Source organism: Heloderma suspectum, chromosome 5, assembly GCF_057233095.1.
Source record: "Heloderma suspectum isolate Gila_16-S chromosome 5, 16-S_ref, whole genome shotgun sequence".
NCBI lineage: Eukaryota > Metazoa > Chordata > Lepidosauria > Squamata > Helodermatidae > Heloderma > Heloderma suspectum.
The window spans coordinates 233,365,718-233,378,313 of record NC_139462.1 but is presented as its reverse complement, the minus strand read 5'-3'; the positions used below and the strand labels follow the sequence as shown (position 1 = coordinate 233,378,313).

At 45.7% G+C, this 12,596-nt stretch overlaps 1 protein-coding gene across 1 annotated transcript; it reads left to right on the top strand.

Annotated features, from left to right (window-relative positions):
* Positions 1–1,574: 1,574 nt before the first annotated feature.
* LOC146345357 (GTPase IMAP family member 7-like) lies at positions 1,575–12,369 on the top strand. Its single transcript, XM_084860151.1, has 3 exons — positions 1,575–1,747; positions 10,000–10,063; positions 10,569–12,369. The coding sequence occupies exons 2-3, from the start codon at positions 10,045–10,047 to the stop codon at positions 11,255–11,257; spliced, it is 708 nt and encodes a 235-aa protein (XP_084716277.1). The 5' UTR covers positions 1,575–1,747; positions 10,000–10,044; the 3' UTR covers positions 11,258–12,369.
* Positions 12,370–12,596: the final 227 nt, after the last annotated feature.

Sequence of the window (12,596 nt, the reverse complement as noted above, 5' to 3'; positions counted from 1 at the left end):
GTTCACACACAGCCTCCCTGGCTTTCCAACCGAGGCTCTCGGATCAGATTCGCTGCACAAGCAGTTGGGCCCATCTGTGTAAGGAGGTGCGCTTGCTTGCGAGGGAGCCAGGTCTAAACAATTCCTCTGAGCCCAGTTTTCACCAAAAACAGAAACTTATTTCACAGCAATCCCAGTTGCCAATAAGAAAATGTGTTACTTTGATTTTTAAAAAAAACAAACAGATGGGGGGGCACCTTGGAGGGGGACATGGAAGGTGTCTGGGGGCACTGTCTGTCCCTGCTTTAGTCAAACCTGCTGCTCAAGTTCTGTCTTTCATTGTGCAACCGACTCCCAGGACGGGCAGCCTGCCTCCTCCTCAGCTTCCCCCACTTCAGTTAAAGCCCAGGGTAAGACATCATGAGGCAATTCCTCAAATAGGGCTTTTTCAGAGCAGGAAGCGCAGGAAGCCTGGAAGGCTGCAGAGCAATGGGGAGACATGCAGTAGTAAGAAAACACACACACTCTCAGCCACCTTGCAGTGCTTAGGTAAGCTGAAAAACATCAACCCGCTCCCCATCAAAATAAATTATAAAACATCCTGAAAAATGGAAGCCTCTTTCATGGGAGAAGAAAACTCTGGAAATTGTAGGACAAATGTTGACACAGTACTGCTCCATCTCTTACCTGGAGCTGAATACAACATTGCCCACACACACACACACACACACACATACACCTGCTAGAGGGCTTGCAGGGAAGTAACGGTATGATAAGTATCTGCATTAGAGACAAAGCGTATCCACAATCACCCCTCTGAAACATTATGTTTGGAAGACACTGGGGAAGGCGCTCAACCCTGAAGAACGACAACTTGGGCTGAACCAAAATATATCAGAAAAGACTTATCTTTTCTTACCCCCTAGAAATAAAAGGTCACTTTGCAGAATTTTCTCCAAGTTGTATTCACCATTTTTGTGTGTGTGTTGGTTGCCTTTCCTTCTCCCCACACCCTCCACCATGTCCCAGGACACTCGGTATAAGCTATTATAGAGGATGCAAAATGGGGGCCAGGCTGGCGACATACTTGAAGCTGCTTCTTCTTATATTACCAGTACACATACACACACACCCGTTAGGAAAAAAAAGGAAGAGGCCATGCTCTAATCCCTGCCCGTGGTGAGCCCTAGCCCAGGCGAAACTGTTGGAGAATTTCTTCTCCCCCTGGAGAAATTCAGTGAAATTGCTGACAAATAAAGAGGTGAATTTCAAGAGGCCATTTTCACAGAGCTCTAAAGGTCAAGAAATACTGGTTATTAAACAGAAAAGAAGGAAGCAAATGGTACCTTTTGTGTGTTGTGTTCAGTGCTTGGACAACACAGTTGTGTTCGATGATCCCTCAGCTTCAGGTTCTGCTCTTTGCTCCTGTGTGTGGAGGTGTCCCATCAGGTATACTGACAGAAATAGACCGGGGAGTGGCCGTTTCAGTGCCCTCTCCCAGGAAAGGAGCCCTGGGCAGGAGCCAGACCGCTTTCTGGGAAGAGAGAGGATTTCTCAGGTGCAGCTTTCTTTCCGTTGGCCAAAGGTCAGCTATCAACCGAAGTGAAAGCGTTCTGGAGGTGGTAAACATGACAGAAGCTGCACCTGGTCTTCAAGAGCTGCAGAGAGAGCCCCAAGCCGAGCGGGTGCCAGGCTGTCTTCAGAGAGACCGAGGGGCGAGTATCCGGCTGGCCAGCTTCTCTTTACTCAAGACAAAGAAAGAACAAAGGTCAGGTCCTCAACAGACTTAGATGACAACAGAATTCACAGACTCACCAAAAAAAAAATAGTGGCGTTTTAGTATGTTTAGGATGAGAGAGAGAGAATGGGGTGGGAGAGCTGTTCTTATTTTATTGTCATCATATGTGCTATGAATTAATCCTGGAACATACAGTATACCCCAGATGCCTGTAATAGCTTTACAGGACTATTTTAGGGGTCCCAATCGAGCAGAGGCAACCTGAGACATGCACTTCAGGGTCCCCTGGAAGTCTGGGAGGGGGGCTGTTCAATGCTGGGCTCCTGCCAAGGTGCCACAACAGCCAAGACCAGAATGAACAATTGCTTAATATTTCAGAGAATTCAGTTGTACTAAAGCTCTGACTAGAAAACCTGCCTTACAGCCCAATGCTATAAGCATTTATGCTTATTTAGGAATAGGTTCCACAGTGGATCTTGCTCCTGAGTAAGTATGTGCATGCAATGGCAGCCTTAGATGGCTTGCAAACTGATCCTGCGTACATCTACACAGAATGAAGCACCATTTTCAATGGACCTTACTTCTAAGAAAGTGTTTATAGAATTGTGGTCTGAGGTGGCATGTAGACCAATCCTGTGCACCTTTCCTTAGCAGTAAGTCTCACCTGTAAAAAGTGCACATAGGATTGAGATTAGCAAGGAATAGTAGTTGGGAAAACAGGGCAAGGATGCAGATACATTTTCACCCTCCTTCTCCACTGCTCAGCTGTTCCCTCGCCCTTATCCTTCTTCTCTTCCACCAACCTCCTCCTCTGCCTTGGCTTCCTCCTCTGCAGGAGGGCTGCAAGCATGCTGCCTGCTTCAAATGAAAAGAGAGAGAGAAGAAGAAGAAGAAGAAGAAGAAGAAGAAGAAGAAGAAGAAGAAGAAGAAGAAGAAGAAGAAGAAGAAGAAGAAGAAAAAGAAGAAGAAGAAGAAGAAGAAGAAGAAGCAGCTCTCTTTGTTCCATTTGGGAGCTACAGATGGACCAAAAGGATTCATCCTACAGAGATCTGTTTCCTGGGATGCTTTGAGATGAGGCTTTTATCCCACCATGACCATCACCCTGCCTTAGGGCCAGCCTGAGACATTTTGCTGCCTGAGGCAGAATAGCAAATACTCGTTTCCCAAGGGGGAGTTGGCTCTGCCCTGCCTCATTCATGGAATTTTATGGTGGGGGGGTCCAGCTGACATCATCTTCTACTCAAAGCCCTCCTGTGTTTTCCCACCACTTCTTCAGTCTTTCTTCTTATTGGTTAAGGGGTTTGGGGGGGGGAGATGTCTTTTGACTGGTAACACTAAGAACATCTCTAGACCAGCCTAAAATCCCACATTTAAAACGGTGCTTTCTGCTTCCATTTTAAATGCAGGATCACAATGGACTCCCTTTACACACGCTTCCTTTTCCCCCTCCCCTTTCCCCCTCCTTCTCCCCCTTATCTGAGTCTTCCATATATTTAATTGAACTAGCTCCTCTTCTTGCCGCTTTTCCTTTTTCACGGAGGGAACTCCAGCGGAACACAAGTGACGTAATTTGATAGCTCATTATCTCTGATCTATTTAAAAATGGAATAGAGGTCATTTAGTGCAGGAGACACCCTGGAGGTTGACGGCATCATCTAAAGGGCCTGCAAACTTCCGTGAGTTAGCAGTCTCAATAGCAAGATAAAAGCTCTGTGTGAAGAGGCCCTAAGACCCCTCCATCTGGAAGAAACCCTTGAAAGGGTGATCAGTCACTTTCTCTGGTAGAAGCTGAATTTGTTTGCCACAAAAATCAAAGAAGCAATTCAGGTAGGTATGGCGCGGGTGCCCATTTCGGTCTGCAAATCTTTCGGACCACTGGCACCTGTTCCCCCCAAGCTGTGCCTGCTGAGCTCTCCTCTGCTCGCTGGCCCTCTGGGCTACGGTTGAGCCCCCCCCCCCCCCCGCACTTGGTGAGCAGCCCACAACTTGCCCAGGCCTGTTTGTCATTATCCCGATTGTCATGTTTTTTAAAAACATGGTGATCGGCAGCGCTTGCCCATAGACAAGAGTCTATGGGCGATTCACAGTGCTTTTCACATATAAGTCTATGTGGGCACATAGGCTTATATGCAAAAAGTGCTGTGGATCACCCATAGACTCTAGTTTCACAGCACTATTTTGCATATAAGTCTATGGACAAGCTCTGCCAATCACCATGTTTTTTAAAAACATGGCGATTGAGATAATGATGAATAGGCCTGGGTATGTTGCAGGCTGCTTGCCAAGCAGGGGGGGGGGGCCTTGACTGCAGCCCAGAGGGCCAGCAAGCAGGGGGAGAGCTCAGAGGGCACCTGGAGAACCCGAGCTGGGATGCGTTCTCACATCCCTAAGTTCAGCGGTGGGTGCGAATTTCATTTCAGTTAGTTTATTGTGTGTGTGCGTGTTTGTGTGTGACTTAATAAGAGCCAATAATTGGCCTGCTCCAGGGAACTGTCATCTGTGTGCACCATTCCTATCCAAATTAGGATCCATACAGCTGTTCATATCACCTCCTACAATATTGATCCATGGGCAAATTCAGTGAGCATCTGCAAGGAACTCCTCAGAAAGTCAATTTCCCCAATGTTGGGAGCATGAAGGGATTCTAAGGTAACCTTCTCGCCATCTAGGAACCCATTACAAATACAAAATGACCATTAGGGTCCAGTAGGGAGTCCATTATTATAAGTGGGCATTTTCTCACCGTTAGAATAGCCACATCCCTTGCCTTTGAAGTTCCAGAGGCACTTTTTAAGAATGATGGGTTTCTTGCAAATTCAGAAGTCTGGAAGATTTCTTCTCAGCGCTGCAGACACTCTGGCTCATTTAACTACAGAGCCAAGCCCTCTAACATTTAGGGAGATAACTTTTACTTGTCTTCCATCATAGACATATGGTGGAAAAGCATGGCAGATGGACAGACTTTGCCGTGTTCTGAAAAGGAAAATCTGGTCATGAATTAGGAGCAATATGATCAAGAACCTACTCTGAGTCAACAAAAATACAACAATTATCCTTTGGCAACTCCCTGGTTTGTGGGGCACGTATTACTAAATTAGCAGCCTCATCATGATTAAAGGGACCAAGTTCATGTGGTTGAATATATCGTATGGCCATCCAATTACTGGAAGTTGGTGAATTCAAAGGTTTCCTAGTCCAGTCAGACCCAGATGGGATTTCAATTAGTTTATGATAAGAATTTACCCTGCATTCATAATATCCCCCATCTTGGGGACAAAATTGGCATCAGGACTAGCCTGATAGCCTGATCCTCCAGGAATGTGTCTAATCCCCTTTTAAAGCCATCCAAATTGGCAGCCATCACTACATCTTGTGGAAGCGAATCCCACAGTTTAACTCTGTGCTGTGTGAAAAAGCCCTTCCTTTTATCTGTCCTGAATCTCCCACCAATCAGCTTCATGGGATGACCCCATTGGGTTCAAGAATTTTGAGAGAGGGAGAAAAATGTCTCCCTATTCACTTTCTCCGCACAATGCATAATTTTGAACACCTCTATCATGTCATCCCTCACTCATGTTTTCTCCAAGCTAAATATTCCCAGATGTTGTAACTTTTCTTCATACGGGAGATGCTCCAGCCCCTTGACCATTTTAGTGGCCCTTTTCTGCACTTTTTCCATCTCTACAATATCTTTTTTAGGTAAGGTTTCCAGAATTGTACACACTATTCAAAGTGAAGTCGCACCATGGATTTGTTACGGTGATATTTGTTATTTGCATAAGGGCAGTATGATATTGAAAGATTTAATTTTGATTCCTTTCCTAATTATGCCTAGCATGGAGTTTGCCTTTTTCACAGCAGCCACACACTGGGTTGACATTTTCATCAATCTGTCCACCACAACCCCAAGCTCACTGTTTTGGTCAATCAAATCCCCTCAGTGTATACATGAAGTTGGGATTCCCCCCCCCCCTCCGCCCAACGTGCAGGATTTCACACTTGCTTACATTGAGCTGCATTTGCCATTTTGATGCCCATTCTCCCACTTTGGAGAGATCCTTTTGGAGCGCTTCACAATACATTTTGATTTTAGCCACCCTAAATAATTTCCTGTCATCAACAAACCTGGCCACCTCACTGCTCACTCCTATTTCTAGATGATTTGTGAACAAGTTAAAAAGCAATGGTCCCAGTACAGATTCTTTTGGGACCCCATTGTTCACATCCCTCCACTGAGAGAATTTACCTCCTAAATTATTCCTAATTACTATAAAGCCTTGTGGAAGTCCAGCTAAACAATGTCTACCAGCTCACCCCTTTCCGCATGTTTATTGACACTGTCAAAGAACTCTAAAAGGTTAGAGAAACAGGACTTATCTTTGCAAATGCCATATTGATCCTTTTTCAGCAGTGCTTGCCCTTCTATGTGCCTACTAATTTTATCTTTAATAATGCTTCCCAAAAACTTACCTGAACCAGACATCAAGCTAACCAGCTTGTAGTTTCCCTAGGGATGTCAGAGGATTCCGCCACAGATCTCAGTGAGGCCGAATGCCAGTGCATTTGGCCCCCCGAAATCCGTGGCAGAATGAAGCCCCCCCGCCTCCCCACCCCGTGAAATGGGCCCAGAACAGAGCACCTGCCTGCTGCCGTCCACGCTGACTTGCGAATGGCGGCTGCGTCTGCAGCCGCCATTCACTTCCCCATTTTTGCTGTGATAGGCTACATAAATATTTACGTAGCCTATCACGGCAAAAAAAGGGAACGCAAATGGCGGCCACCATAGCTGCCGCCATTTGCGCCCCTGTTTTTTTGCCGTGATAGGCTATGTAAATATTTACGTAGCCTATCACAGCAAAAAGACAGAAACGCAAATGACGGCCGTTGTAACCGCCGCCATTTGCATCCGCAGGCTCCGCACGCCTGCAAATGCACCCAGCTGGCGGCTCCGCAGAGTTGCCGCAGAGCAGAGCTGGCCAGGTTAGGATTTCGGGGGGAGGTGCAGAGCACCTCCCCCCCACCATGAATCTCCCCTTCGAGAAGGTAAGTGACTTTCGCACATCCCTAAGTTTCCTGGATCCCCTCTGGATAGCTTTAAAAAAAATTGGCATTCTATTGGCCATTCTCCAGTGGTCTGGTATAGTGGCTGATCTTAGGAACATGCTCTGATCTTAAGGACATATATTTTTGTTAGAAGATCAGTTTCATACTTGAGTTCTTTAAGAACTCTAGCATAAATAGCATCTTGGCCCAGAGATTTCTTCACTTTCAATCTGTAATTAAGGTCAAGAACTTAATCTTTTGTCTTCACTATTTGCCTCAGTTCCTCATACTCCCTTTCTGAGAACATCAGATCAGGCACAGCTATCTGTCATACATCTTCTCCAGTGAAGACAGATAATTCATCTTCTCCAGAGTCTCCTTATCCTCCATTATACTCCTTTAACTCAATTCTCATCCAGCAGTCCAAATGCCACTCTAGCTTGTTTGCTGCTTCTGATATATTTAAATAATCCTTTATTGTTGGCCTTGACGTTGTTAGTGATATGCTCCTCAAAATGACATTTTGCATCTCTTACTGCCTGCTTGCATTTCCTTTGTGCCAGTTCCCATTTTGTTCTCATTTGGGCAAGACTTCCATTTTGTGAAGGAAGCCTTCTTTTTTTCTAATATCTTTCTTTCTTGAGCTGATCATTAACCATGCTGGTGGCCTCTTTGACTTGGTGCTACCTTTCCTAACCTGTGGTATGCATTCTAGGTGAGCTTATTATTATATCTCGCGTTTATATCTCGCGTTTGCCAAGAGAGCGTGGAAGCCTTTCCTGGAAACAAGATAAAGTTATGTTATTTCTAGATTACATCAAAGAGGTGGTGAATAAAAGAAGGCAATTTATCAAAGCAAAAAATATGGCAAAACAAATGAACTTACAATATTACTTAAAATATCCTGTTACACTTTGTATCGTGTCTGAAGGTCAGATGAAGAAGTTCATAAATCATGAAATGGCAGAGGCATGGTTGAACATAAAATTGCATGAGATTTTTGTTACAACCCCATGAACTGGAATCTTTAAACAAGCTTTGTTAACTGTTTGTGTTTAGTCTACATGATCCAGGCTAGGTCAGGAGATAAATGATTATACATATATTCATTTATTCTCTTTCATCTTTTGTTTTTTCTTGCTTTTCTTTATATTTTTTATTTCAAAATAAATATGGTATGCTGTATTTAAATTAATTGTTTGAGGGTACAATGTGTATATCTCAGTGGGGGGGATGGGGGGAAGGCAATCCGGTCCTCCCCCGCAGAATCCTCGATGGCTGGCTCCACTCCACAGAGCAGCCGGCCACAGAGCAGCCGGCCAGGGCCGTCCACAGCCAGATTTCCGGCCGCAGACAGGCTGCTGCGGACGAAAATGGTGGCCTTTTGGCTAAGATCAGCCAGACAGCCATGATAGGCTACGTAAGAATTTACATAGCCTATCACGACAACCCCCCCAAAAAAACCCAGCATATGCAAATGGCGGCGGCTACGGCGTCCGCCATTTGCGTTCCCTATATTTACGTTAAGATAAAATGGTGAAAAAAAGGAGAACACAAGTAGCATAGTGGGCGCTATTTGCATTCCTTCATTTTTCACCGTTCTAGCCTACATAAATATTTACGTAGCCTAAAACGGCGAATAAAAAAGGAACACAAATAGCGCCCACTACGCTATTTGTGTTCCCCTTTTTTTCGCCGTAATAGTCTATGTAAACATTTACGTAGACTAAAACAGCGAAAAATAAGGAATGCAAATGGCGGCCATAGCGGCCATAGCCATAGCCGCCGCCATTTGCATACGCTGTTGTTGTTTTTTTACCCAGACGTGATAGGCTATGTAAGTCTTTACGTAGCCTATCATGTCTAGGTAAAACACACACACACACACACACTGCAAGTGGCGGCCGTGGCTAGGGGTGAACAAAACCCTGCTTACCTGGCTTACCCGCAGGTGGGGGGAGGCTCTCCGTGCCTCCCCCCGGAATCCTGGCCGGACGGCTCTGCTCTGCAGCCATTTGCGGAGCCGCCGGCTGGCTCCAGCCGCCCGCTGCTGGACATCTGGCCGCTGGGCAGCCCTGCAGGGACGCAAATGGCGGCTGTCGTAGCCGCCGTCATTTGCGTCCATGTAGTGAGCCGTGATAGGCTACGTAAATATTTACGTAGCCTATCACAGCAGGGGGGGGAAAGCCCCAGCGTATGCAAATGGCGGTGGCTACCGCCATTTGTGTACGCTGGGTTTCCCTCCTCCCGCCGTGATAGGCTACGTAAATAGTTACGTAGCCTATCATGGCCTCCGCAGGGACGCAAATGGCATCCCTACATTAGCCATGATAGACTACATAAGTATTTGCGTAGCCTATCACGGCTGAAGAAGGAGGAAGCGAATGGCGGCTGCAGGACGGCCACCATTCGCACAGCAGCGTGGACGGGAGCAGGTAAGTGCTCCATTTCGCACGCCTTTCGTGGGGTGGGGGCGGTGGGCACTTCGTCCCACGTGGCTTTCGTGGGTTGGGGGGGTGGGGGCTTCATTCCGTGACGGTTTTCAGGGGGCTGAATGCACTGGCATTCGGCCTCACCGAGATCCATCGCGGAATTCTCTGACATCCCTAGCCGCGGCAGGTGGCAGCCGGTCGAAAGACCAGCTGCCGCCACCGCAGAAGCCGCCACTGGAGCCGCCGCCGTCCAGAACATCTGCCCCAGGTAAGTCTCGTCCCGGGGGGATCTGCGGGGGGCGGGCCATTCTGCCACGGATTTCGGGGGACTGAATGCCAGTGCATTCGGCCTCACTGAAATTCGTGGCGGAATTCTCCACCATCCCTACTTGACACTATGCCTCTTTGACATACAGAGTGACATCACCTCCAGTACAACCTTCCCTGCCCTTCCAATAGAATTTATATACAGACATGACTGTATCCCACTGGTTCTCTCAATTTCACCAGTTTTCCGTAATGCCCACTATGTCTAGGTTCTCCTTTAAAACCAGGCGCTCCACCTCTCCCATCTTAACTCCAAGGTCTCCAGCATTAGCATAGAAACAATTATAAATCTCCCCAGATGTCTCTGGTGGGTGCATCTTCTGCTATGGCCTTTAGGCCTCTTTGTCTAGCTGACTGGTTGGGGAGGCAATTCGAGTAACTGATCTATAAACCATAACTGCTTCCATCTTCTGCCTGTGCATTCTGTGGGGCAACATTTGAAGGGATGCAGTTTTATACTTTGTTTTATTTTTAATCCAGGAATCCTGAATATTGGCTTGTGCGAATTTGGCTTGTTGTGAGAATATGGCTGAAGGCATCCCAGGTAAAGTCTCTCATCAGCTGACTTTATATCATTCTCATAGAGGTCCAGATTTTTGGATTTTATCTACTCATTAACTTTTACAGGGATGAACAACGTGTGGCCCTCCAGAAGTTTTGGCCTACAACTCCCATCAGCCCCAGCCAGCATAGCCAATGGCGAGGGATCATGGGAGTTGTAGGCCAAAACATCTGGAGGGCGACAAGTTGCCCACCCCCAGTCTATTACTTGTGGAACAAACATCACTGTAAGTGTGTGTGTGTGTGTGTGTGTGCAAAGTCTAGCAAATTGCTGGGACACTGGAGGGGTGAAAAGACTCCCTGTGCACTCTGAGCCATGGCTTCTGCCTGACAGGGACCAACAATGGGGGGAGCACATTGCCTTTACTTCCTGGTCTCCTCATGGCATCTGGCCAACCACCATTGGTGATGATCTCACTCTGATGATGATCTCACTCTGCTGACCAGGGCAGCTTCTGATGTTCTCCTCTCTCCCTTATTGGTTGCAGGGCCTGAACTGAGGATTGTCCTTGTTGGCAAAACTGGAGCTGGGAAAAGTGCAACAGGAAACACCATCCTGGGGAGTGGAACGTTTGATTCTGTCATATCACCCGCTTCAGTAACAAAAGTGTGTTGTAAGAAGGAGAGTGTATTGAATGGCAGGAAAATTGTGGTTGTTGATACTCCTGGGTTTTTTGACACAAACTGTACAAATGAGGAAACTTCCAAAGAAGTTAGAGAATGTGTGAAGCACAGCTCCCCAGGCCCTCATGCCATTGTACAAGTACTCCAGCTGGGCCGTTTCAGCAAGGAGGAGGAGGAGGTTGCTACAATAATCCAAAAGACATTAAGCCTTAAAGCAAAGGAGTACATGATCATGGTGTTCACCCGAAAAGAAGACCTGGGAGGGTCGCCACTCCACAAGTTCCTGTCTAAGGGAGATGAAGCTCTCCAGACACAGATTAAGGATTGTGGGGATCGATGCCTCGCTTTCAACAACAGGGCTGAAGGGCAGGAAAGGGAGGATCAGGTGGCTGAGCTGCTTCAGATGATTGATAAGCTGGTGGAAAGGAACCAAAATGACCCATGGTATACTGAACACATGTTAAAGAAGGACCAAAAAAAATTGATGAAAAATTCCCATTGGTGGTTGTGGCCATGGCGGCGGCGGCAGAAGGAGCAGTGTAACTTGCTCTAATAGAGACAGAAGACACCTTCCACATACGTACATAGCAGAAAACATAGCATAGTATTGCAGAAACACGGTAGAATGTAATTTGCCTAGAGACCGAGGGGGCTTCCACACTAGCTGTTTACTCTTGTGACAAGTATTTGTCCTGGAAGCCTTTGCATCTTGCCAGACTCCTGAACCAACCTGCCTGCTAGGCTACCTTGCAAATATCTATCCAAAATAGAGCCATTCGGTATTCCACATTTTCCTCATCAGTGTGCCTCTTTCATAAGTTTATAATGTTCATAAAAAAGCAAAGGAAATATTAATGTATATTCCTGTATTAAGGTTGAAGTAATTTGATTCTAACAAAGTTATTCTAAGAGAAGCATTTGCACTGACATGCTGTGTCTTTTGACTGAACCATTTAAAGTCCGAGGAGCCCTGCTTTGGGAAACATGAAATTTTCCCAGCTGAACTCAGGAAAGACCAGGAGGTGCTTCAGATAAGAAAATCAGGGAAAAAGGAGAATAACTGCCTGTTAGACAATATGTTCAGGTTATGACACAAAGGAGCAAAAGATGACATGAAATATTGTGGGAAGGAACTAGAACTAAGAAACACAGTTTAAAATAGTAAACCTGCAGGAGAGAAGCAGATACTATCCTGTTTTGAAGGGAAGAGTGGCTTAGAAAAGCTGACAAGATGTGAAGTACATATATTACGTCCCAGATCATAGCAGGGAACTTTGGAAAAATTATAACTAATTGGTAGAGAAATTCCTGTTTGTGGAAAACATATGTCAGCAGTTCAAAATAAATTATTTCAATATGAGAGATAATATAGAGGGATTTCAGAACCCATCATTGGTTCTCCCAGGATGCAACATCTGCTGTCAGGAGGATAATGGCACCTGACAGAAGTCATTGACTTCTCTGCTCCCTTTTGCTTCCAGTTCAGATATATCATTGGGTAAGTTGCTTTGATCTTTACAATGAAGGCAATGCTCCTGGTAATGAACTTAGGATGTTTTAAATTGTGTTCTGCTTGCAACCACTTCGTATTCTTTCTATGTTTAATGCTCTTACATCATGAAATGTCAAAACTGCTTAAGATCTGAAGTAAAAGATAAAAAGACTTACTTGATCTCAGAATACTGCTTCTAAAAACTCTGTGTATTAATACCAGGAATTTTGTAAACCTACAAATTCCTTGGTGACACTTCATCCTGGAATATGGCATAGGATATCCTATCTGCTGATTCATGAACAGAGTTAAATACAAAAATCCCATATCATAATATCCCTAGACAATGGCAAATCTATCTCACTCAGGAATAAATATGCTTCCTTCGCTCACATTTTAT